This window comes from Pan troglodytes, chromosome 6, assembly GCF_028858775.2.
Source record: "Pan troglodytes isolate AG18354 chromosome 6, NHGRI_mPanTro3-v2.0_pri, whole genome shotgun sequence".
Taxonomy (NCBI): domain Eukaryota; kingdom Metazoa; phylum Chordata; class Mammalia; order Primates; family Hominidae; genus Pan; species Pan troglodytes.
The window spans coordinates 29,596,519-29,622,059 of NC_072404.2; the positions used below are offsets into that span (position 1 = coordinate 29,596,519).

At 36.0% G+C, this 25,541-nt stretch overlaps 1 protein-coding gene across 4 annotated transcripts in view; it reads left to right on the top strand.

Annotated features, from left to right (window-relative positions):
* The window catches only part of STK31 (serine/threonine kinase 31), a 129,782-nt gene that overhangs the window by 65,906 nt on the left and 38,335 nt on the right, over window positions 1-25,541 (top strand). For 2 of the 4 annotated variants that reach the window (XM_054687438.2, XM_016945558.4), the window contains exons 12-23: window positions 494-673; window positions 1,140-1,256; window positions 2,507-2,626; window positions 3,648-3,779; window positions 12,917-13,018; window positions 15,080-15,160; window positions 16,968-17,093; window positions 17,997-18,122; window positions 18,327-18,413; window positions 19,463-19,612; window positions 22,308-22,430; window positions 22,799-23,154. In XM_054687438.2, the coding sequence (XP_054543413.2) occupies window positions 494-673; window positions 1,140-1,256; window positions 2,507-2,626; window positions 3,648-3,779; window positions 12,917-13,018; window positions 15,080-15,160; window positions 16,968-17,093; window positions 17,997-18,122; window positions 18,327-18,413; window positions 19,463-19,612; window positions 22,308-22,430; window positions 22,799-22,810 (1,356 nt within the window). In that variant the 3' untranslated portion in view covers window positions 22,811-23,154. Of the gene's footprint in view, window positions 1-493; window positions 674-1,139; window positions 1,257-2,506; window positions 2,627-3,647; window positions 3,780-12,916; window positions 13,019-15,079; window positions 15,161-16,967; window positions 17,094-17,996; window positions 18,123-18,326; window positions 18,414-19,462; window positions 19,613-22,307; window positions 22,431-22,798; window positions 23,155-25,541 lie in introns of those variants that run through there. The other 2 variants (XM_016945556.4, XM_527691.9) reach the window with 1 other exon arrangement.

Genomic DNA, 25,541 nt, shown 5'->3' on the forward strand with positions numbered 1-25,541 from the left:
TCATGCCAGGACAAACAGTAGTGATCCTTATGATAGATAATGGAGACTCAGAAGGGTGATTAGGGGTGGAGGGTGGTGGATGTTGAGAAATTACTTAATGGGTTCAATCTACATTTGGATGATAGATACACTAAAGCCCAGACTTTACCACTACACAATATATCCATGTAGCGAAATTACTCTTGTACTTAATAAATTTATACAAAAAGTTAGGGAAAACAGGGTAATGTCTACTTAATTAAAAACCATAAGGATATAAAGCTTTCTATTTGTAACTAATTCACTTAATAAACTTTACTGTTAGGGTCCAAATAAACCACCTTCTAGGTAGTTTTGTGTTTTCATCTCTATCTGATGATTCTAAGTTGTATTTATGAAATTCTCAAGAATGGGGGTTCAGCATACTGCTTTTCTACCCCTTAGATCCTAACACAGTGCTTGAATCCTGAATTAGTTAATAAACTTTAATAAACAGAAGTATATCTCTCTGCAGGATTTGTCAGTCTCTTTAGAAGCAGTGTATGGACAAGCCAAAGAAGGAGCAAATTCTGATGAAATACTTAAAAAATTTTATGACTGGAAGTGTGATAAAAGAGAGGAGTTCACCGATGTTAGAAGTGAAACAGACGCTTCTCTGCACCGTCTTGTAGCATGGTTCCAAAGAACCTTAAAGGTAATAAAAGCTCCTGCCCGGTTGTGTTTGTAGCATAAACCAGGGAATATATATTTTAAAAATCACGCGCTTTGTTCAAGAGCTGACATCATCTACCTACTATGTATCAGATTTAAAATTGCCACCTTACCACTCAAGGTTCTTTATTAGCTTTTAGTCAGATTGCTCCTTTTATTAGTCTCAAAAAAATCATATCGGTCTTGTTCCTCCTTTTTCTCAACTTTTCCTAAGGATTGTCCTCTTTCCTCTTTTAACCATTTATTTATTTTCTTACAGTATGCTATGTGTATGTACCTTTTCCTTTCAGTGCATAAATTTTATGAGGGTAGGCACTTTTTTTTTCCTGCATTCCTAGTTCTTTTACATTGCCCAGGGTATAGCTTAATACTCTGCTTCAGGTATTAAGGCACGATGAATGCTGATTGAATTAAATGAGATATTTCATGTGTTTATTTTTGCAAATGAGGTTTTTGACCTATCTGTGGAAGGATCACTGATTTCAGAAGACGCAATGGATAATATTGATGAAATCCTAGAGAAGACTGAGTCAAGTGTCTGCAAAGAGCTGGAGATAGCTCTGGTTGTGAGTATCGATATTCTTTATTATTGCCTCCTTTGAAGCAGTGTGGTTTCCTTTCATGGTTAGAAAGTATTAACCAATAATAGAGTTTTTCTTGCTAGTTAGAAAGTATTAAGACTGATCTTAGCTTTCTTCTAATAGGCTTGTTGAAAGAGTAACAATGTCTAGTTCTAATCCAGACACCATGCAAAGTCTTATTCTTAGGTGACATTTTTGTTTTAATAGGACATTTCACATAAAAAATCTGTTTAATTCTAAGAAAACTGCTCTTAATTTGAGTGGACAATCTTGTCTATATTTTTTGATTCTTGAATGTGTCATACCAAATGACTATAAGAAGAGACTCCTTAGAGTTTGTGAAAACTTAAAATCTGAGAGAGCTCTGAAAGTTGACACACAAGATGGAGTGGTCATCCTCTTTCTTTCTCCATTGTGTATATTCTTTGTTACAGTGTCAAGGTAAAAATTAGTGTAGCTACTCCAAAGGGTGTTTTGTAATTTTAATTATTGCTCATTGGGACTCTTCCCAGTTATTCAGGCTGCTTTCCAATGTTTCAGTGGTTAGGCTTCTCATTTTACTTGTTTTTTCTTTTTTTTACTTTTTATAATTTTACTCATATTGGCATTAAAAATACATTAAGAAGTTTTATATTGTTAAATAGTCCTGATGTAGATAGTTTTGTCAGACTTGATTTTAGTAGTAGTTGTTAACAGGTGATTTCTAAAAGTAAAGTGTTGAAGGTCTATATATTGTTTATAGTTCTTATATTTAGCATATTAGTATCCCTGATTTCCATTAATGCTCTTATTCTACACAGCTTTGGGAATAATGGTGTAATACGGGTAAAGTTTCCCATATGAATGGCTTTGCTTTTTTTAGAGAGACAGTGTCTTGCTCTGTCGCCCAGGCTGGAGTGCATTGATGTGATCCTAGCTCACTGCAGCCTTGAACTCCTTAATCTCCCTGCCTCAGCCTCCCTTGTAGCTAGGACTACAGGTGTATACCACTGTGCTCAGCTAATTAAAAATTTTTTTTTAGGGACTGGTCTCACTATGTTGCCTGGCTGCCATATGAACATCTTTGATATCTATCTATCTTCTGTCTAGGAAAACATTTGTGTTTAAGAACTGTTTTGAAATCACTGCAGAAATCTGTTAAAGGCATAATTTTGAAGTTTATCTATTGTTATTGGAGGCCTTAGCTGTTTTGGATATTCCTTTGTGTATAATTCTATGTGTGTGATTTCATTTAGGATCAAGGTGATGCAGACAAGGAGATAATTTCAAATACATATAGTCAAGTACTGCAAAAGATTCATTCAGAGGAAAGGCTCATTGCCACAGTACAAGCTAAGTACAAGGACAGTATTGAGGTTTGATTGTGCTTTCTCTTATTGATCTTATAAATTGATGCTTTGAATTTTTCAGTACTTAAATTTTTCTATTGTTGTTTAATACTCAGTGTCAGTAAATTATTATTACTAGAATTCACTATCAACTGGAAATGGTGATTTTTGATGATATAAATATATCAAATTTTTTATTGTTTTAAATATTTTATTATGTCCATGAGAACCACAATTTTTAACATCATTTTCTTTTTGCCTGTATAAGTCTACTGTAGATAATTTGCTATATACAGAAAGATAAGAAATAAAACATTGCTTATAATTCCCTTAGCCTAAGAGATAGTTTTAGAGTATTTACTCACTGGATGTGCATCTGTATGTTTGTGAGCATATATATATGCATTGCATTGTTTTTTAAGTTACTTCAAACATACTTTCTTCATTTAATGGTATATTATGAACATTTTTCCATATGATTTTTCTATACTGTCATCTTGAGTGACTGAATCCTCATCCCTATGTAGATGTACAACAACATTAACCTTTCATGTGTGTTGGACATTAAGGTTACTTCCAATTTTTCCTACCATAAATAACACTGTACATATGTTTGTGCATAATTTTTTGTTTTTATTTCTCAGATTTCTAAATTCTATAATTACTGAGTTAAAAGGAATGGACATTATTAATTAAAACTTGATACATATTTTCAAACCACTTTTGGGAAAGATGATTTCAGTTTACATCCTCACTAGAAATTCCTTTTTCATCCATACTAACAATGTGTGTTTTATTGTATGTCTCAGTTTGAAATATTACTTTTGTCTTTGTTACTTTGAGTGCTGGAACTGATATTCTTCTAAATAGAAACATGGATAAAAAGGAAATCTATTGAATTGTCTTGTTGAAAATTATAGATTTTCTTGGTATCTCAATCTGAACTCAGTAAATACTAGTTGAATCTTAACAGAGAAATAATAAATGATCACTGTTCAATAAATACTTTTCTTATGTGTTTGAAAATACGTAACTTTTGTTTACTTAGTTTAAAAAGCAGCTTATTGAATATTTAAATAAGAGTCCCAGTGTGGATCACTTGCTATCCATTAAGAAGACATTGAAAAGCTTAAAAGCTCTACTCAGATGGAAATTGGTTGAAAAGAATAATTTGGAAGAGGTAAGGAAACAGTTGTTTCTTACTGATCTTTATGTGCATCTCATTTTACTTGGTCTCTGCTTCATAAAAATAATGCATAAATACACTCTTTACAATAAGAGAGCCATTACATTCACATTTTGTTTTATATACTTTATCTTGTTTTCTGTGTATATAAATAAAATTGAGATTACAGTAATAGTGTAAAAATTTTCCTGTATCATTAAATATTCTTTAAAAACATTTTCCTAGGCTGCCTTGGTTCTTAGTAACATGAACATTTTAGAATAATTTTAAAAGCTCTTTTAGTTTGGACTGTTAGAATGTTTATTGTAATACCAACTTGCTACATGCAGGTGACAGGGTACCCCCTCGAAGGTAGCGTTTTGTCATAAAGTATTTTTAAGATCATGGTATCTTTTGTTAACTCCCTTTTTATGGATAGATGTAATATTTCTTGCAAGTATTTTAAGTTGCTTTTATATGATAATAGAACTGGAGAGGATTAGGATGCCCTAATCTGGACTAACTTCTTCCTTTAGGCTTGAAACTTTGTGAATAAGATAGTAAACTTTGTGTTCCTTTGAGGATTTGATTTATGTACAAGGATCTGTATTATGCCTTAATCCAATTTGAATTATCTGTCTTCTACTTCTGAGCACTGAATTGGGGGTGGAGCGGAGGACTATTCCAGAACTAATATCATAGTTGAAGAACTTTCTAGTTTTATTCTATTCTGGGCTTTGGGGAAGTTGATTTTTTTAGTCTGATTTTTCAACTTTTGGAGAAATCTGACTTTTGTTATACTTTAAGTTCTGGGATACATGTGCAGAATGTGCAGGTTTGTTACATAGGTATACACGTGCCATGGTGGTTTGCTGTACCCATCAACCCGTCACCTACATTAGGTATTTCTCCTAATGCTATTCCTCCCCTAGACCCCCACCCCCTGACAGGCCCAGTGTGTGATGTTCCCCTCCCTGTGTCCATGTTTTCTCATTGTTCACCTCATCTTAAGAGTGAGAACATGCGGTGTTTGGTTTTCTGTTCCTGTGTTAGTTTGCTGAGACTGATGGTTTCCAGTTTCATCCTTGTCCCTGCAAAGAACACGAACTCGTCCTTTTTTATAGCTGCATAATATTCCATGGTGTATATGTGCCACATTTTCTTTATCCACTCAATCATTGGTGGGCATTTGGGTTGGTTCGAAGTCTTTGCTATTGTGAACAGTACTGCAGTAAACCTACATGTGCATGTGTCTTTATAGTAGAATGATTTATAATCCTTTGGGTATATACCCAGTAATGGTATTGCTGGGTCAAATGGTATTTCTGGTTCTAGATCCTTCAGGAATTGCCACACTGTCTTCCACAATGGTTGAACTAATTTACACTCCCACCAACAGTGTAAAAGTATTCCTATTTCTCCACATCCTCTCCAGCATCTGTGGTTTCCTGACTTTTGTGTGTGTGTGTGTGAGTGTGTGTGTGTGTGTGTATTTGTATGTTGCCTATGTTGCTTTTTTTTTCATTATTATACTTTAAGTTCTACAGTACATGTGCACAACGTGCAGGTTTATTACATAGGTATACATGTGCCATGTTGGTTTGCTGCACCCATTAACTAGTCATTTACATTAGGTATTTCTCCTAATGCTGTCCCTCTCCCTGCCCCCCCACCCCACAACAGACCCCGGGGTGTGATAGTCCCCTTCCTGTGTCCAAGTGTTCCCATTGTTCAGTTCCCACCTATGAGTGAGAACATGTGGTGTTTGATTTTCTGTCCTTGTGATAGTTTGCTGAGAATGATGGCTTCCAGTTGCATCCATGTCCCTGCAAAGGACATGAAATCATCCTTTTTTATGGCTGCATAGTATTCCATGGTGTATATGTGCCACATATTCTTAATCCAGTCTATTATTGATGGGCAACTGGGTTTGTTCCAAGTCTTTGCTATTGTGAATAGTGCCACACTAAACATACGTGTGCATGTGTCTTTATAGTAGCATGATTTATAATCCTTTGGGTATATACCCAGTAATGGGATTGCTGGGTCAAATGGTATTTCTAGTTCTAGATCCTTGAGGAATTGCCACACTGTCTTCCACAATGGTTGAACTAGTTTACAGTCCCACCAACAGTGTAAAAGTGTTCCTATTTCTCCACATCCTCTCCACTGTCTGTTGTTTCCTGACTTTTTAATGATCACCATTCTAACTGGTATGAGATTGTATCTCACTGTGGTTTTGATTTGCATTTCTCTGATGACCAGTGATGATGAGCATTTTTTCATGTGTCTGTTGGCTGCATAAATGTCTTCTTTTGAGAAGTGTCTGTTCATATCCTTTGCCCACTTTTTGATGGGATTGTTTTTTTCTTGTAAATTTGTTTAAGTCTTGGTAGATTCTGGATATTAAACCTTTGTCAGATGGGTAGATTGCAAAAATTTTCTCCATTTTGTAGGTTGCCTGTTCACTCTGATAGTAGTTTCTTTTGTTGTGTAGAAGCTCTTTAGTTTAATTAGATCCCATTTGTCAATTTTGTCTTTTGTTGCCATTGCTTTTGGTGTTTTAGTCATGAAGTCCTTTGCCCATGCCTATGTCCTGAATGGTATTGCCTAGGTTTTCTTCTAGAGTTGTTATGGTTTTAGGTCTAATATTTAAGTCTTTAATCCATCTTGAATTAATTTTTGTATAAGGTGTAAGGAAGGGATCCAGTTTCAGCTTTCTACATATGGCTAGCCCGTTTTCCCAACACCATTTATTAAGTAGGGAATCCTTTCCCCATTGCTTTCCCAGTTTTCCCAATAACATTTATTAAATAGGGAATCCTTTCCCCATTGCTTGCTTCTGTCAGGTTTGTCAAAGATCAGATGGTTGTAGATGTGCGACATTATTTCTGAGGCCTCTTTGTGTTCCATTGGTCTATATATCTGTTTTGGCACCAGTACCATGCTGTTTTGGTTACTGTAGCCTTGTAGTATAGTTAAAGTCAGGTAGCATGATGCCTCCAGCTTTGTTCTTTTTGCTTAGGATTGTCTTGGCTATCCGGGCTCTTTTTTAGTTCCATATGAAATTTAAAGTAGTTTTAAAAAAAATTCTGTGCAGAAATTCAGTGGTGGCTTGATGGGAATAGCATTGAATTTATAAATTACTTTGGGCAGTATGGCCATTTTCATGATGTTCATTCTTCCTATCCATGAGCATGAAAATTTTTTCCATTTGTTTGTGTCCTCTCTTATTTTGTTGAGCAGTGGTTTGTAGTTCTCCTTGAAGAGGTCCTTCACATACCTTGTTAGCTGTATTCCTAGATACCTTATTCTCTTTGTAGCAATTGTGAATGGGAGTTCACTCATGATTTGGCTCTCTGTTTGCCTATTATTGGTGTATAGGAATGCTTGTGATTTTTGCACATTGATTTTGTATCCTGAGACTTTGCTGAAGTTGCTTATCAGCTTAAGGAGATTTTGGGCTGAGACGATGGGGTTTTCTAAATATACAATCATGTCATCTGCAAACAGAGACAATTTGACTTCCTGTCTTCTTATGTGAATACCTTTTATTTCTTTCTCTTGCTTGATTGCCCTGTCCAGAACTTCCAATACTGTGTTAAATAGGAGTGGTGAGAGTGGGCATGCTTGTCTTGGTGACAGTTTTCAAAGGGATGCTTCCAGATTTTCCCATTCAGTATGATATTGGCTGTGGGTTTGTCATAAATGGCTCTTAATATTTTGAGATGCATTCCATCAGTACCTAGTTAATTGAGAATTTTTAGCATGAAGGTGTGTCAAATTTTATCAAAGGCTTTTTCTGCATCTGTTGAGATAGTCGTGTGGTTTTTGTCATTGGTTCTGTTTATGTGATGCATTCTGTTTACTTATTTGCATATTTTGAACCAGCGTTGCATCCCAGGGATGAAGCTGACTTGATTTTGGTGGATAAGCTTTTTGATGTGCTGCTGAATTCAGTTTGCCAGTATTTTATTGAGGATTTTTGCATCAATGTTCGTCAGGGATATTGGCCTGAAATTTTCTTTTTTTTGTTGTGTCTCTGCCAGGTTTTTGTACCAGGATGATGCTGGCCTCATAAAATGAGTTACGGAGGATTCCCTCTTTTTCTGTTGTTTGGAATTGTTTCAGAAAGAATGGTACTAGCTCTTCTTTGTACCTCTGGTGGAATTCAGCTGTGTATCTGTCTGGTCCTGGACTTTTTTTGGTTGGTAGGCTATTAATAACTGCCTCAATTTCAGAACTTATTGTTGGTCTATTCAGGGATTTGACTTCTTCCTGATTTAGTCTTGGGAGGGTGTATGTGTCCAGGAATTTTTCCATTTCTTCTAGATTTTCTAGTTGATTTGCATAGAGGTGTTTATTGTATTCTGTGATGGTAGCTTGGATTTCTGTGGGATCAGTGGTGATATCCCCTTTATCATTTTTTATTGTGTCTATTTGATTCTTCTTTATTAGTCTGGCTAGTGGTCTATCTATTTTGTTGATCTTTTCAAAAAACCAACTCCTGGATTCATTGATTTTTTTTTGAAGGGTTTTTCTTGTCTCTATCTCCTCCAGTTCTGCCCTGATCTTAGTTATTTCTTGTCTTCTACTAGCTTTTGAATTAGTTTGTTCTTGCTTCTGTAGCTCTTCTAATTGTGATGTTAGGGTGTCGATTTTAGATCTTTCCCGCTTTCACCTGTGGGCATTTAGTGCTATAAATTTCCCTCTAAACACTGCTTTAGCTGTGTCCCAGAGATTCTGGTACATTGTGTCTTTGTTCTCATTGGTTTCAAATAACTTATTTATTTCTGCCTTAATTTTGTTAATTACCCAGTACTCATTCAGGAGCAGGTTGTTCAATTTCCATGTAGTTGTGTGGTTTTCAGAGAGTTTCTCAATCTTAAGTTCTACTTTGATTGCACTGTGGTCTGAGAGACTTGTTTATGATTTCTGTTCTTTTCCATTTGCCAGGAAGTGTTTTACTTCCAACTGTGTGGTCAGTTTTAGAATAAGTGTGATGTGGTGCTGAAAAGAATGTATACGCTGTTGATTTGGGGTGGAGAGTTCTGTAGGTGTCTATTAGGTCCACTTGGTCCAGAGCTGAGTTCAAGTCCTGAATGTCCTTGTTAATTTTCCATCTCATTGATCTGTCTAGTCTAATACTGACAGTGGGGTGTTAAAGTCTCCCACTATTATTGTGTGGGAGTCTAATTCTCTTTGTAGGTCTCTAAGATCTTGCTTTTTGAATGTGAGTGCTCCTGTATTGGGTGCATATATATTTAAGACAGTTAACTCTTCTTGTTGCACTGATCCCTTTACCATTATGTAATGCCCTTCTTTATTTTTATTTTTTTTGATCTTTGTTGGTTTAAAGTCTGTTTTATCAGATACCAGGATTGCAATCCCTGCTTTTTTTTTGCTTTCCATTTGCTTGGTAAATCTTCCTCCATCCCTTTATTTTGAGCCTATGGTGTGTCTTTGCACGTCAGATGGGTCTCCTGAATATAGCCCACCAATGGGTCTTGACTCTTTATCCAATTTGCCAGTTCTTGTCTTTTAATTGGGGCATTTCAGCTGTTTACATTTCAGGTCAATATTGTTATTTGTGAATTTGATCCTGTCATTATGATACTAACTGGTTATTTTGCCCATTAGTTGATGTAGTTTCTTCATAGTGTCGACGGTCTTTACAATTTGGTATGTTTTTGCATTGGCTGGAACCAGTTGTTCCTTTCCATATGTAGTGCTTCCTTTAGGAGCTCTTGTAAGGCAGGTCTGATTGTGACAAAGTCTCTCAGCATTTGCTTGTCTATAAAGGATTTTATTTCTCCTTTGCTTGTGAAACTTAGTTTGGCTGGATATGAAATTCTGGTTTGAAAATTCTTTTCTTTAAGAATGTTGAATATTGGCCCCCACTCTCTTCTGGCATTGTACGGTTTCTGCAGAGAAATTGCTGTTAGTTTGATGGGCTTCGCTTTGTGAGTAACCCAACCTTTCTCTCTGGCTGCCCTTAACATTTTTTCCTTCATTTCAACCTTGGTGAATCTGACAATTATGTGTCTTGGGGTTGCTGTTTTTGAGGAGTAGGTTTTTGGTGTTCTCTGTATTTCCTGAATTTGAATGTTGACCTGTCCTGCTAGGTTGGGGAAGTTCTCCTGGATAATATGCTTAAGTGTGTTTTCCAACTTGGTTCCCTTTTCCCTGTCACTTTCAGGTACACCAGTCAAACGTAGGTTTGGTCTTTTCACATAGTCGAATATTTCTTCAAGGCTTTGTTCTTTTTCATTTTTTTTCTTTAATCTTGTCTTCATGCTTTATTTCATTAAGTTGATCTTCAATGTCTGATATCCTTTCTTCTGCTTGATTGATTTGGCTATTGATACTTATGTATGCTTCATGAAGTTCTCATACTGTGTTTTTCAGCTCCATGAAGTCATTTATGTTCTTCTCTAAACAGGTTATTCTAGTTAGCAATTCGTCTAACCTTTTTTCAAGGTTCTTAGCTTCCTTCCATTGGGTTAGAACATGCTCCTTTAGCTCGGAGGAGTTTGTTATTACCCACCTTCTGAAGCCTACTTCTGTCAATTCATCAAACTCATTCTCCATCCAGTTTTGTTCCGTTGCTGGCGAGGAGTTGTGATCCTTTGGAGGAGAAAAGATGTTCTGGTTTTTGAAATTTTCACCCTTTTTGTGCTGGTTTTTTCTCATCTTCTTGGATTTATCTACCTTTGGTCTTTGATGTTGGTGACCTTTGGATGTGTTTTTTTTTTGTGTGGATGTCCTTTTTGTTTATGCTGATGCTATTCCTTTCTGTTTGTTAGTTTTCCTTCTAACAGTCAGGCCCCTCTGCTTCAGGTTTGCTGGAGTTTGCTGGAAGTCCACTCCAGACCTTGTTTGCCTGGGTATCACCAGCGGAGACTGCAGAACAGCAAAGATTGCTACATGTCCCTTCCTCTGGAAGCTTCATCCCAGAGGGGCACCTGCCAGATGCTGGCCAGAGCTCTCCTGTATGAGGTGTCTGTCGTCCCCTGCTGGGAGGTGTCTTCCAGTCAGGAGGATGGGGGTCAGGGACCCACTTGAGGAGGCAGTCTGTCCCTTAGCAGAGCTCGAGCACTGTGCTGGGAGATCCGCTGCTCTCTTCAGAGCTGGCAGGCAGAAACATTAAAGTCTGCTGAAGCTATGCCCACAGCCGCCCCTTCCCCCAGGTGCTCTGTCCCAGGAGGATGGGAGTTTTATCTATAAGCCCCTGACTGGGGCTTCTATCTTTCTTTCAGAGATGCCCTGCCCAGAAAGGAATCTAGAGAGGCAGTCTGGCTACAGAGGCTTTGCTGGGCTGCGGTGAGCTCCGCGGAATCTGAACTTCCTGGTGGCTTTGTTTACACAGTGAGGGGAAAACTGCCTACTCAAGCCTCAGTAATGACAGAGGCCCCTCCCCCAACCAAGCTGGAGTGACCCAGGTTGACTTCAGACTGCCATGCTGGCAGTGAGAATTTCAAGCTAGTGGATCTTAGCTTGCTGGGCCCCATGGGGGTGGGATCTGCTGAGCAGGACCACTTGGCTCCCTGGCTTCAACCCTCTTTTCAGGGGAGTCAACAGTTCTGTCTTGCTGGCATTCCAGGTGCAAGGGGGGTATGAATAAATATTCCAGCAGCTAGCTCGGTGTCTGCCCAAATGTCTGCCCAGTTTTGTGCTTGAAACCCAGGGCCCTGGTGATGTATGCATCTGAGGGAATCTCCTGCTCTGTGGGTTGTGAAGACTGTTGGAAAAGCATAGTATCTGGGCCAGAATGAACCGTTCCTGATGGCACAGTCCCTCACGGCTTCCCTTGGCTAGGAGAGCGAGTTCCCCAGCCCCTTGCACTTCCTGGGTGAGGTGACGCCCCACCCTGCTTTTGCTTGCCCTCTGTAGGCTGCACCCACTGTCTAACTAGTCCCAATGAGATAAGCCGGGTACCTCAGTTTGAAATGCAGAAATCACTCACCTTGTCTGTTGATCTCGCTGGGAGCTGCAGACCGGAGCTGTTACTATTTGGCCATCTTAGTATCTGGATCCTTGAAATCTGACTTTTAAAGTGTAAACCAAACTATCTGAGGCAGGTATCAATCAATTTAGAAAGTTTGTTTTGCCAAGGTTAAGGATGCATGCCTGGGAGGCAGGTCTATGCCTTTCTCAGAGATGATTTTGAGGGCTTAAGTATTTAAAAGGGAAAGGATGGATACTGGGGAAAGAGGAAGAAATTTTAAAAAGATGTGAGTAGATAAGAGACAGATGGTTTGAATTCTTTAATCTTTGATCACCTTTCAGCAAATACACTATTTACATTTGAGAGAGGGGTAGAGGAATAGTCACTAGCTCAGTGAATCTGCATTTTTACATCAGAGGAAGGAATCAGATATGCATTTGTCTCAGTTGAGCAAAGGGATGATGACTTAGAGTTCTGTCCTTTGTCCTGCACCTGAGAAAATAAGCCATCAATTTACATTGTCAGGGTAAAATTCAACAGAACTGTTTTAGGGTGAAGATCCTGAGACCCATAAGGAATTTCCTACTGAGCAAATTGTGAGAGAGGTGTGCAGGGTTTTTATGGTTGTAGCTATCTTATTTAGGAATAAAATGAGAAGCTGGTTTGCCTGACACAGTTCCCAGCTTGACTTTTTCCTTTGGCTTAGTGATTTAAAGTTCACAAGATTTATTTTCCTTTCACAAAAGCATACATACTTTTTAAGGTGGCTTATGTATTATCATTGGAGACAGTTCACACATTTACTCATCCTTTTGTTTTGTTTTTAACCAAATATCATGTAGAAGACAATTCTAGGGAATTCAGGTGTATTCTGGTTGCTATTATTAACATTTCTTTTGTTTGAATGGCAGTTGGCCATCTTTATCTTAGAGAAAATCTACAGCAGATGAAGAGACAAGAAAAATCTGTATAATTGATTTTATGTCTTTACTTTTTGTAATTCCTTTTTCTAGGTTTCAGAAAAGTCATTGTTAGAATAAATTGACCTAAGTTAATTCAGCAAGTATTAGAAGGGTCTTTTATGTGCTAGGTACTGAAGGATACATAGAAACCACACAGAGTAATTTACTATAGAACTTCAATTCTTAAAAGAAGACTTGTTTTCTCTATGTTAATAAAAAACACTTTTTCTTTCTGATTCAAGTCAGATGATCCTGATGGCTCTCAAATTGAGAAAATAAAAGAAGAAATAACTCAGCTGCGCAATAATGTCTTTCAGGAAATTTATCATGAGAGAGAGGAATATGTAAGTATTTGGTTCTTTGAAGTTTTACATTAGGTTTTACTCTAGAAATTGAATTTAAATACCCGTTTTATGAAGTGGACTGTAATCACAAGGCTAGAGGTATTATATAGAAAGTTTATATATATATTGACCTGGTAAGATTTTTGTAAATTTAGAAATAAATTTCACATGACAAAATATTCTGACCATTGTACCAGTGTGGAAATAACTGAAAATTGTAAAGAAGGAAAAACATCACTTGTAATATTTCCACTCAGTGATAATAGTAGTAATCACTGGTAACTTTTGACTTTCTTTTAGTCTTTTTTTGTTTGTTTTTAGAATTGAGATTATAGCACAGACACACTTTTGCATATTGCCTTTTTTCTGTTTAACATAAAACCTAAAGACCTTTTCCTTACATCAACATCATTTTCCCATAATGTTGCAGTGAAAACATTAATGGAGCACATAATTTAGTTGAAGAATGTAACAAAATAAGACTACCTGGTTTTGGGGGCAGGAGAAGTTACATCTTTTAAGTCTCTATTTTTACCACTGATTTTTGTGAGCTTGGGAAAATAAGTCATTGTATTTTTTCTTTAAAATGGAAGAATATTGTATTTTATATCTGGGAGATGTTACCAGGAAGAAGTTAGTTAAGAAACAGTGCTTTGAAAGTAAAAATACTGACTGGGCATGGCGGCTCACACCTGTAGTCCCAGCACTTTGGGAGGCCGAGGCGGGCGGATCACTTGAGGCCGGGAGTTTGAGACCAGCTTGGGCACATGGTGAGACCCCATCTCTACAAAAAATACAACAGTTAGCTGGTCATGGTGTCATGTAACTGTAGTCCCAGCTGCTTTGGAGGCTGAGGCAGGAGGATTGCTTGAACCCAGGAGGTTGAGGCTGCATTGAGCTATGATCATGCCTCTGCATTCCAGCCTGGGCAACAGAGCAAGACCCTGTCTCAAAAAAAAAAAAAAGAAAAAAGAAAAGAAAAGAAAGTAATAATATTAATACTGTGAAAACAATAGGTAAGTGTCATGCTTTCTTTAGCAAATTCATCTGCGTATATGTAAATACCTTATGGACCTTGGGTTAAAATAGCGATCTTGCAATGATTCGACAAGTGTTTAGAAGTTTTGCTTAATAAATATGTGATAAGTGGCTTTTCTTTCGTGAGGGTACTCAATTTTCACATTTATTTCAAAGTTACTTATGTAGAGCTATGTGTTTTTTCTCTTAGGCTTTAAAAATTTTTCTTAACGAAACAGCTGTTATTTTAAAATGTCACTGTGTTCTTAATATTTTGAGAAATAATGACAGTTTTATGCCTCAAATTGAAATATTATCAGACATTTTCATTTTAGTTTGGAAGTGGGTGAGGACTTTGACCTTGCAAGATTTGTGCTTATGTATGTATCCAAAGCTTAAAATTGGTAATTACATTTTTCTTCAATTAGTAAGATGATAGTTTAGATGGGTTAAAAAAAAAAACTTCAGCCAACTCAAATTTAAAGGAGCAATGAACAATTCGCAAATTGGGCAGCTGAATCACAGCATATTCGGAGAGACTCTGGGGATGCTTTGTGGTCAGAACAAATTAATAGACGAAAAAAGGAAAGTGGCTTTCAGAAATTGGCAGCGAGGTACAGAAACAGCTATATTGGTTACAGATTGGTGTTTGCCTTATTTGAACACAGTTTGAACACTTAGCAGTCTGTAAGTGGTTGAAGTATGGCGGCTGGGATTGGCCAAGACTCAGCTATTGTTATAGGTCCACACTGCTAAGTTACATTTTCAGTCTTGTCTGCCTGTTAAGCTAGGTTGCAGTTCATCCACAAGGACTCAAATATAGAAGTACGAAGTCCTTCTCAGGCCATGTTTAATTTGCTTTAGCAGATGCAAGGTGAGTCGTGGTTTTCACTTGTTACTTCTTGAAGTAGAAGGCAAAATCAGTGATTATGTATCTTACTGGATATGTTATAAGGTAGATGCTGATATATTTTCCTGAAGAGCAACATGTCAAAATTGAATATATATTGATCTACAGTTAAAAACTTTTTTTTTTAACTTTAGGAGATGCTAACTAGTTTGGCACAGAAATGGTTCCCTGAGCTGCCTCTGCTTCATCCTGAAATAGGATTACTCAAATACATGGTAAACTTTGTTTCCCTTGTGAATTACTACTCTTCAGAGGGTGTTGAAAAGTGATAATATTAAATTTGTGTCAGTGTTAAACTTATAGTATCTTTTAAATAAAAATACTCCTGATGAATATTTTATGGGTATTAGAACTTTTTCTTATGACCCTTTAATAGTTGCATGGTATATATTTGTATTTTTATGTAAATTTGCATTATCCGTTTTTCTGCTTTCCTCATCCTCATTCAGTACATTGCATGACACTTATTTGAATTATAGGTGTTTACTTTTTGAAATGACAAAATAAAATTTTAACTGCTATTTCAAGAGTTAGGATAAAAACAAGGTATTGCTAGCCCTGAGGGATTTGAGCACAATGGGTTTTTTAAGTTAAAGCAGTCTGGGAAAAAATTCTAGAGAAGTTGGTTAAGGTAGAGATGTTGAGGTGGGTATGGTTTTCTAGGTAGGCAGGATTCAAAAGCTGGAGATCAGCATATTAAATAGGGGCCATAGGGAGCAGGATTAGTAAACACTGGTTTACTAATCTGTTAGTCCTGCGATTTATATTGCCTTCTACGGTGAGGGCCTAGATGAGGTATTTATTCATTAAGATTGTCACGAAGTCCATTATAATGGCTTAAATATGGTACAGAGAGGGATATTTGTGTAGACATGTGAGTTTATTCTAAAAAATATTTAAGATTAAAGTTCCCTAACTTAAATAATTACTCTAAACTCTTTCTAGACTAGACTTTAAAATGATGTGAGTTTTTTCTTGCAACTATTTAACTCTAGCTTAGCGATTACCTTATGCAGTGTGGGCAAATAAGTATGTACTGCCACGTGGGACTTGAAAATTAATATTTAAAAATATGCTAATCTACTTTATTATGGAAGATTATAAAAGGTTTGACTCATGGTTTATTGAAGTCTTTAATGGCTTTCTGATGTTTAACTGTAATGTATGCTTAGGAATTTTTTGTAGGTTGATTATGTATTGTAGAATACTTAAATGTACCGACAAGACTTAAAAAAAAAAAACCCAGAAAACAATTCTACAATGCCTCTTACTGAAACTGCACCACAGTGAAACTTAGCTTTGTTTAAAATGTTGGTGATCATATTTTAGTGTGAAAAATTATTCCTTTTAAAAAGTAGCAGAAATATCTAGTAAAATTAGTTATTGAAAGCCATTTTCACTTTTGAGGACTCCAAACAGGGGCAGAGGTGTTAGAATTACTTCATGGTAGTCATAATTTTTGGACTAATCTTTCCCATTTGATACCTACATTTTTGTCATTATTTTACCTTATTTATTTTTTGTTTTTTAAAAAATGTTTATTTCAGTAGTTTTTGGGGTACAGGTGTTTTGTGGTTACATGGATAAGTTCTTTAGTGGTGATTTCTGAGATTTTAGTGCACCCATCACCTGAGCGGTGTACACTAACCCAATATGTAGTCCCTCATTCCTCACCCCCGTCCCAATCAGTTGTTACTTTAGTATTTTTTAGGAAACATAAGTGGTTTTTCAGGTAAACATTAGGGATCCTAGGATGCATGTCTGGTTAATTCTAGTCATTTCCTGAATCTGTTCTAAAATTATAGCAGTAATTAAATGTATGGTGATTACACTTTGGGTAGGAGGAGTTTAAGAGCCAGGAACTGGAGAAAGTGCACAGTTTTAAAGATTTTAATTTTGTTGGTTTTTCCAGTACAGTTGATGGTGTCCAAGTCGTTTAATAGCGTGTAACTAATTATTTTGATGATTTTCAAGTGCTGGGATTGTTTGGATTCTTTAACTGTCATAAAAACTTGTGCCTAGAACTCTGGTGGTCTCCTTACAATGAACTTGGAACGAGATCTTCTTGATGCTGAGCCCATGAAGGAACTTAGCAGCAAGCGCCCTTTGGTACGTTCTGAGGTTAATGGGCAGATAATTCTGTTAAAGGTAAGTCTAACTTCTTCTTACTTGTGGGAGATTCAGCAGCATAAAGGATAGTGGTGCTGTTACATGTCAAGAAAGAAAAAACCTCACTGTTAGTTTTCTAAAATGTATAAGTTGACTGGCATGATAATTGTGCTTGTAGTTTGGTTGCCAGAACTAATTTTCACTTTTAAAGTTTCCCTCAATTGAACAATGAGAACACTTGGACACAGGGCGGGGAACATCACCCATGGGGGCCTGTCATGGGGTGGGGGGCAGGGTGAGGGATAGCATTAGGAGAAATACCTAATGTAAATGATGAGTTAATGGGTGCAGCAAACCAACATGGCACATGTATACATATGTAACAAACCTGCACGTTGTGCACATGTACCCTAGAACTTAAAGTATAATAATAAAAATAAGTATATAAAAGTCATTAAATAAAGCTTTGTCTCACAAGAAAAAAAAAATAAAGTTTCCCTCATTTCCCTAAAAAGAATATGTCCTTAATAGGATATACTTTCCTTTTTTTTGGGTGAACTTATTATAGTCATCCAATATCTTTTTAAAATTATTGATTTTCTTACATTTCTCCTTGAAATCTCAGCTGTGTTATCAGTACAATCTTGTACTCCTTAATTTCTTCTTCTCATTGATCTGGGAAACTGTTAATCATGATAATAAGATAATTAATTTGGCCTTAGTTGCTACACATTCTAGAATGTGTAGCAGGCTACAGGTAGATTGCACTTTCCTTTTCCAAATTATAGCATTCAAAGAAGATAGAAAAGTACTTACAAAATTAAAAAATAAAATTAGATTTGATTTAACTTAAAATAATGAATTATGTTTAAATTGGAATGGTGTATAATTATAATGAGATTTTCATCTTGGAATTATGAGTGCCTCTTTCTTTGGTACAAGGGCTATTCTGTGGATGTTGACACAGAAGCCAAGGTGATTGAGAGAGCAGCCACCTACCATAGAGCTTGGAGAGAAGCTGAAGGAGACTCAGGGTTACTACCATTGATATTCCTGTTTTTATGTAAGGTAAAGTTCTTATGCTAATCTCTTGCAGAAACCATTTTATCTTGCAGAAACTATTTTATTTAAAATAAATTTTAGCTCCAGGTTTTAGAGCAGCAGTTCATTCCCCTTAACATAAAAGAAAAATTATCCCATAGAATCAATGTATGCTAAAAATATGTTGAAGAAGTTTTTACTTGGAGTCACATTCTCTGTTTTGCTTCTTAGTCTGATCCTATGGCCTATCTGATGGTCCCATACTACCCTAGGGCAAACCTGAATGCTGTTCAAGCCAACATGCCTTTAAATTCAGAAGTAAGTAAAAAGCACTATTTATTTCCATGGATGTATTAAATGAGAAAATAACACCTGATATTTATTCAGGCATACTACATGCTATATATTTTGTAAAATTTTGACTCATGGTATTCTATTTGTCACCTCAAGCCTGTGATAGAAGTTATCGTGTTATATAGATGAGAAAAAGGGTTAAAGGGATTAGACTAAGTGACTTGCACAGGGTCCGTTAGCCAGAGGTAGAGTTGGGACTCGAAATTAAGTCTTTCTGGTTCCAAAGCCCAAACTTACAACTGCTAAGCTGTGCTGTATGTGAACTGCCTAATATAGCAGTTGGTACTGTAAGTGCTTAAGTGGCAGCTTTAATTTTTGTCATTGTAAGTTTAGGATTAGTAATAAAAGTAAAGGAGGCCCTGATTCTTCTTATGGTGTAACACTGTTTCAGTCTCTTATAGCTACTTTACATGGTTGGTATTTGTAATCCAAGTCTTCTTTGAGATGATAGAACAGGTGTCCTCAGACCCCAGGTCGCAGACTGGTACCAGTCTGTGGCCTGTTAAGAACAGGGCGGCACAGCAGGAGGTGAGTGGCAGGTGAGCAAGCATTACTGCCTGAGCTCCACTTCCTGTAAGATCAGTAGAGGCATTAGATTCTCATAGGAGCATAAACTCTATTGTGAACTGTGCATGTGAGGGATCTAGGTTGCGCACTCCTTGTAAGAATCTAATGCCTGTGATCTGAGGTGGAACAGTTTGATCCTGAAACCAACCCCCTGCATCCATGGAAAAATTGTCTTTCATGAAACCGGTCCCTGGTGCCCAAAAGGTATGATTGTACACACACACACACACACACACACACACACAAACAAACACACACAGGCACACATGGTATCACCATTACAAAATCAAGCCTTCATCTGGTCTTTCTCTATGCTGTATTCTTATTAATGGTTCATTTCGAGGAAACTTTACTCTCTTCTAGAGCAGTCTTTTAATTAGAGAACAGTTTCAAGATTAGAATGATTTGCCTACTTCCTCACTTCTTTTATGTGTACTTATCTATAGGAAACTTTAAAGGTCATGAAAGGTGTTGCCCAGGGCCTGCATACATTGCATAAGGCTGACATAATTCATGGATCACTTCATCAGAACAATGTATTTGCTTTAAACCGTGAACAAGGAATTGTTGGAGATTTTGACTTCACCAAATCTGTGGTAAGATATCATGGCTTTACAAATAGGTTCTAGACTTTATTTAATATTATTAAGCAGTAGTTCAGCACTTATATATAATATAATACTTTATTATAGGATCTTTGTCTTCAGTTAAACTGTGTCATGTAGTATAAGCAACTATTTGCCCTCAGCTAGATGCTAGAACAGCAGGAGTATTGTGTATTTTAACCATAAGTCTTAGGAGCTACCTGACATTATATACTCAATGGCATTGACAACATTAATAATTTTGTCATCATTAGGAAACATTTAATTGCTAGGAAACATGTAAGGAAACTAGGTGGCCATCTCCTAAACCTCTCTCCACTGGTGTCCCTCCGTCTATAGATACAATTTACATATACGTACTTTGCTGTTTTTTGATTAATAATGTGCATTTTTAGAAACCGGGGAACCTTGGACTTTTTAGTTTAAATCCTGATTCACCTCTAATGGCTGTTAATTCGGTGTCATATTACCTCAGAATAGGCAGTTTGTAGAGATAGCAAAATCACACAATTTAAGAGCATGTTGTGATTTTTTTGTCGTTATAATGGAAACAATTCTCTATTTTAATTGAGAAATAAAAATTGTATATATTTATCATATACAACATGATGTTTTGAAGTATGTATACAATGTGGAGTGGCCAAATCAGTAATTATTTTTCTAAACATTATAGCTTTATTGAGATACAATTCACATAATGTATACAATTCATTAATAGTTTGTAGTACATTCACAAAGTCGTGCAGTGATAACCAGTATTGAATTCCAGAACATTATTAACATTCCCAAAAAGAAAATCCATACTGATTAGCAGTCACTCAAATTTCCCACTTCTTCTCAAGCCTGGAAGCTACGAATACACTTTCTGTCTCTATGGATTTGCCTATTTGGACATCTCATGTAAATGGAATGATATAATATGTGGCCTTTTATGCTAATTTCACTTAGCATAGTGTTTTCAGAGTTCATCCACGTTATTGACTGCATCAAAATGTCATTCCTTTTTATTGCCAAATTATATTTCATTGTATGGATGCACCACATTTTGTTTATATATTCATCAGTTGCTGGACATTTGGGTTGTTTATACTTATTGGTTATATGAATAATGCTGCTATGAGCTTTAGCATACAATATTTTTTGTGTGGACATGTTTTCATTTCTCTTGGGAGTGGAATTACTGGGTTACATTGTTTTACTTTTTGAGGAGCCAAACTGTTTTCCAAAGTGGCTACATCATTTTATATTCTTCCCAGTAATGTATAGGGATTTTGTTTTCTCTACATCCTTGCCAATATTTTTTATTATCTGAGCAATTCCCTTTGACTAGTATATGTTATAATGCTTTTATACTTTGGTCATCTGCAAGTCATAGTGTAATGCTACTGGAGTATATAGAGTCTTAATGGTTTTGATATGGTAGCTCAAAAAGATGAGAAAATGATACTGCAACTGTAATCAAAAGCTGGATTGTACAGGATTTATACAGATTGATTTTCTGAAATATTTACTTTATTACATTAGTTTAACAAAATTAAGATATCCTAAGAAATATAACTAAATTATGAATTTTGAAAGATCTCAACCTTCAGGGGTTCTGGTTAGTTTACCTTTTGAGCATACTATTTGCATAATTATAGATATGACTACAATAATTACTCTTTACTCATTCATCATCTGTTATTATTCCCCAAAACATTGTTTTTAATTTTCAGTTAAAAATATTTATTCTGAAATATTGATCAAACTCACCTTTTGCTACATTTTCCATGCAATTTTCAGATTGAAGTGGTTATCAGGAAGATAAATTTGAAAAGTAGTCTGAGGTCAAGATCATTGCTTTTCAGGCCTTATAGTGCATATGACTCACCTGGGGTTCATGTTAAAATGCAAATTAATATTCAGCATTTCTGCAGTGGATCATCTGCATTTCTAACAAGCTACCAGTTAATGCTGTAGCTCCTGGCCCTTGGACCATACTTTGAGAAGCAAGGATCACAATCGTAGCTAGAAAAAAGATAACACTTAGTGACACATGCTAGGCATTGTATCTCTGTAAGGTAGACATTATTTCCATTTTACAAATTAATTCAGGCTCAAAGAGGTTTACACCTACTATGTACCCATAAAAATTAAAAATAAATTTTAAAAATGGACAAAAAAGAGGTTAAAGCCCTCGGTCCCACAGCAAATAAATAGGAGAGTGGGGAATTGTAACCAAGATCTGCCTGAATATAGGATTCATGCTGTTGTCACTGATCATCTTTGACATGTTAGAAATGGTATATTTAGAGAATGATCAGTAAGGAAGGAAAGTGCTTTGTAGGACTTCAGTTCTTAAATGAATTATTTAGAATTTTCAGAATTAGAACATGGCACTGCTGCTCACTCTTGTGAAATTTATTTTTTAAAAAGAGTATCAAATGTTTAATCACAGAATAAGTGGTTGTTAGTATTAAATCTGTTCAAGTCTACAAAGTGAATGTAAAAGAAAGTCCCATAGTTAATTTATTAGACTGATTTTAAGAGCAATTTATAATAGCAGAAATTGGTAAAAATATTTGAAAGCAAGGGAATGAAATATTTAAAATGAATTTGTTTTTTGTATTGATTAAATGCAGAGTACTTCACAGAAAGTCACCTCAACTGTGTTGTATCTGAAATATTTAAAATATTGTTTTTGCAGAGTCAGCGAGCCTCGGTGAACATGATGGTTGGTGACTTGAGTTTGATCTCACCTGAGTTGAAAATGGGAAAACCTGCTTCTCCAGGTTCAGACTTATATGCTTATGGCTGCCTCTTATTATGGGTATGTTATTTTTTTGTTGAAATAGATCATATATATATATATATATTTCAGTATATAAAGTGATGATTTTATAGTGATTCTCCTTAAAAATAAAAAGCAGCAGACTTTTAGTAGAACTTTAAGTTTTAACAAAAACTATTGATATGCTTCCTATTACCTATTGTGTACTTTCTACAAATTGGCTTGATGTATATTTTAGGTATCATGCTGTTGTCTTGGTTCTGTTGAAGTCAAGATTAACAGTGAAGATGATTTTGTCCTACATTAATCTGAAAGCAGTTCATGCATATGTGGAAAATAAATGTTAAATAAGCCTTGGGTATATTCCTGCTTCCAGTGTAAACCAAATAGCTGTTTCTCATCCATAGTTTAAGAATTAAGAAGTTGGATGGAGCTGGAGGCCATTATCCTAAGCGAATTTACTCTGGATCAGAAAGCCAAATACTGCATGTTCTCACTTATAAGTGGGAGCTAAACACTGAGTACATATGGACACAAAGAAGGGACACTGGGGTCTACTTGAGGGTGGAGGTTGGGAGAAAGGTAAGGATTGAAAAACTACCTGTTAGGTATTAGGCTGATTACCTGGGTGACAAAATTATCTGTACACCAAACTCCCATGACACACTGTTTACCCATGTAACAAACCTGCACATGTACCCCTTGAACCTAAAATAAAAGTTGGAAGACAAAAAAATAAAAAGCTTGTTTCATGTTGTACTGCTATTTTACGTAGAGAGTGCCTCTTTTTCCAAAGTCTTGAGTGTGACAAAACCTTATCTTTGTTGATCACATAAATAAAAATAATCTCCTTGTTAGAAAAACAAGAGTTAAGAGGGATTAAGTATTAAGAGAAGGAAGACTATTCTTATCAGCCCAGGGGCCAGCAAGCATTTTCTGTAAAGGACCAGATGGTCTCTGTTGCAAGTACTGAGTTCTGCTGCTATAGCATGAAAGCAGCCATAGACAGTATGTAAACAAATCAGTGTGGCTCTTTTCCAGTAGTACTTTATTTATGGATATTGAAATTTGAATTTCATGTAGTTTGCATGTGCATGAAATAGTATTCCTTCAGTTTGCTATTAAACATTTAAAAATGTGAAAACTACCCTTGGCTTGCAGCTGTACAAAAACAAGTAGCGGAATCAGTTTGGTGCAGAGGCCATATAGTTTGCCGATCTCTGTTCCAGTCAGTGTAATAAGGTCAAAAAAAGAAATAAAAGTCAGAGAGTTTGAAAATGAAGAAATAAAGCTGTCTTTATTTGCAGATGACATGCTTAATTATGTAGAAAATCTTTGAGAATGTACGTAAAAGCTACTAGAACAAATGAGTTTAGAAAGATAGCAGTTTTAATTTCAATATAATTGTGTTTTTATATAAGCAACAAATAATAGGAAATTAAAATTTAAAAATCATTTACAAAAGTATTAAAATATGGAATTTGTAGGGGTAAATTTAGTAAAAGATGTGCAAGAGTTGCACACTGTTAAAACTACAAAGCATTGTTCAGAGAAACTCAAGAAGACTTAAGTAAATGGAGAGATACACCATGCTCATGGACTAGAAGACTTTGTATGGATATCAGTTGTTCTTAGATTGGCTTATAGATTTTGATGCAATTTCAACAAAATTGCTGGTAGATTTTGCTTATTTTTTCAGAAATTGACAATTAGATTTTACAATTAATATAAAAATGGAGAGGATCTGAGATAGCCAAAACAAGTTTGAAAAAGAACAAAATTGAAGGACCCAAACTACCTGATTTTATGACTTAATAGATTCTAGGAAATTAAGATAATGTAGGCCTAGAGTGGTGGTTCAAAACTGTAATCCCAGCACTTAGGGAGGCTGATGCAGGAGGATTGCTTGATGCCAGGAGTTGAAGACTAGCCTAGGCAACACAGTGAGCACCCCCTGTCTCTACAAAGTAAAAATTAGCTGGGTGTAATGGTGTGTCTATGGTTCTAGCTCCTTGGTAGGCTGAGGCAGAAAGATTGTTGAGTCCAGGAGTTTAAGGCTACAGTAAGCTATGACTGCTCCACTGCACTCCAGCCTAGGCTACAGAGCAGGACCCTGTTTCTAAAAACACAAGTGATACTGCTGTGAAGTTAGATGTCCAGATGAATGGAGCAGAATAGAGACAATATAAATAGACTGCACATGTATGATAACTGGCTTTTGACAAAGATGCCAAGGCAGTTCTCTGGGTAAAAGGAGAATCTTCAACAAAAATGATAACAGGCCAACTCATACCATATGTAGAGAATAAATTTTGATTCATTTCTTATACCATGCACAAAAATTAGCTCAAAATGTGTATCAGACCTAAATGTAAAACGTGAGTCTAAAACTTACAGAAGAAAACATAGGATGAAATATTTGACTTTGGATTTGGCAAAGATTTCTTAAGTAGGACACAGAAAACATCAACTCTAAAAGAAAAAAATCATTTGGATTTCATCAAAATGGAAAACTTTGCTCTTCTAAAGACATTGTCACAAAAATGAAAGGCAAGCTACGGACTAGGAGAAAATATTTGCAAAACATATATCTGACAAAAATATTATATCCAGATTATCAAGAGCTCCTACAATCAATACTAAGACTGCCCAGTTAAGAAATGGGCAAAATATTTGAACAGGTACTTTACCAAAGAAGGTGTCCACATGGCATGTAAGCATGTGAAAGATGCTCTGAACACCATTTGTCATTAGGGAACTACAGATTAAAACCAAAATGAGATACCACTATACTACTCACTATAATGTATAAAATTAAAAAGATCGTACCAATGGTTGCTTAGATCTGTTGTACCTAGAACTCATATATATTGCCCAGGGGAATGTAAAGGGAACAACCACTTTGAAAAACATTTGGCAGTTTGTTAAAAGGTTGAACATATTCCTACCCTATGGCCCAGCAATTCCACTTCTAGATATTTAGCCAAGAGAAATGAAAGCATATGTCCACACAAAGACTTGTATGTAAATATTGAAAGAATTTATGTGTAATAGATGAAAACTAGAAACAACTCAAAGTCCATCAACAGATGAATGGAAAAACAGTCTGCTATGTATGTGTCTATCCATTGGAATACTACTCAGGAATAA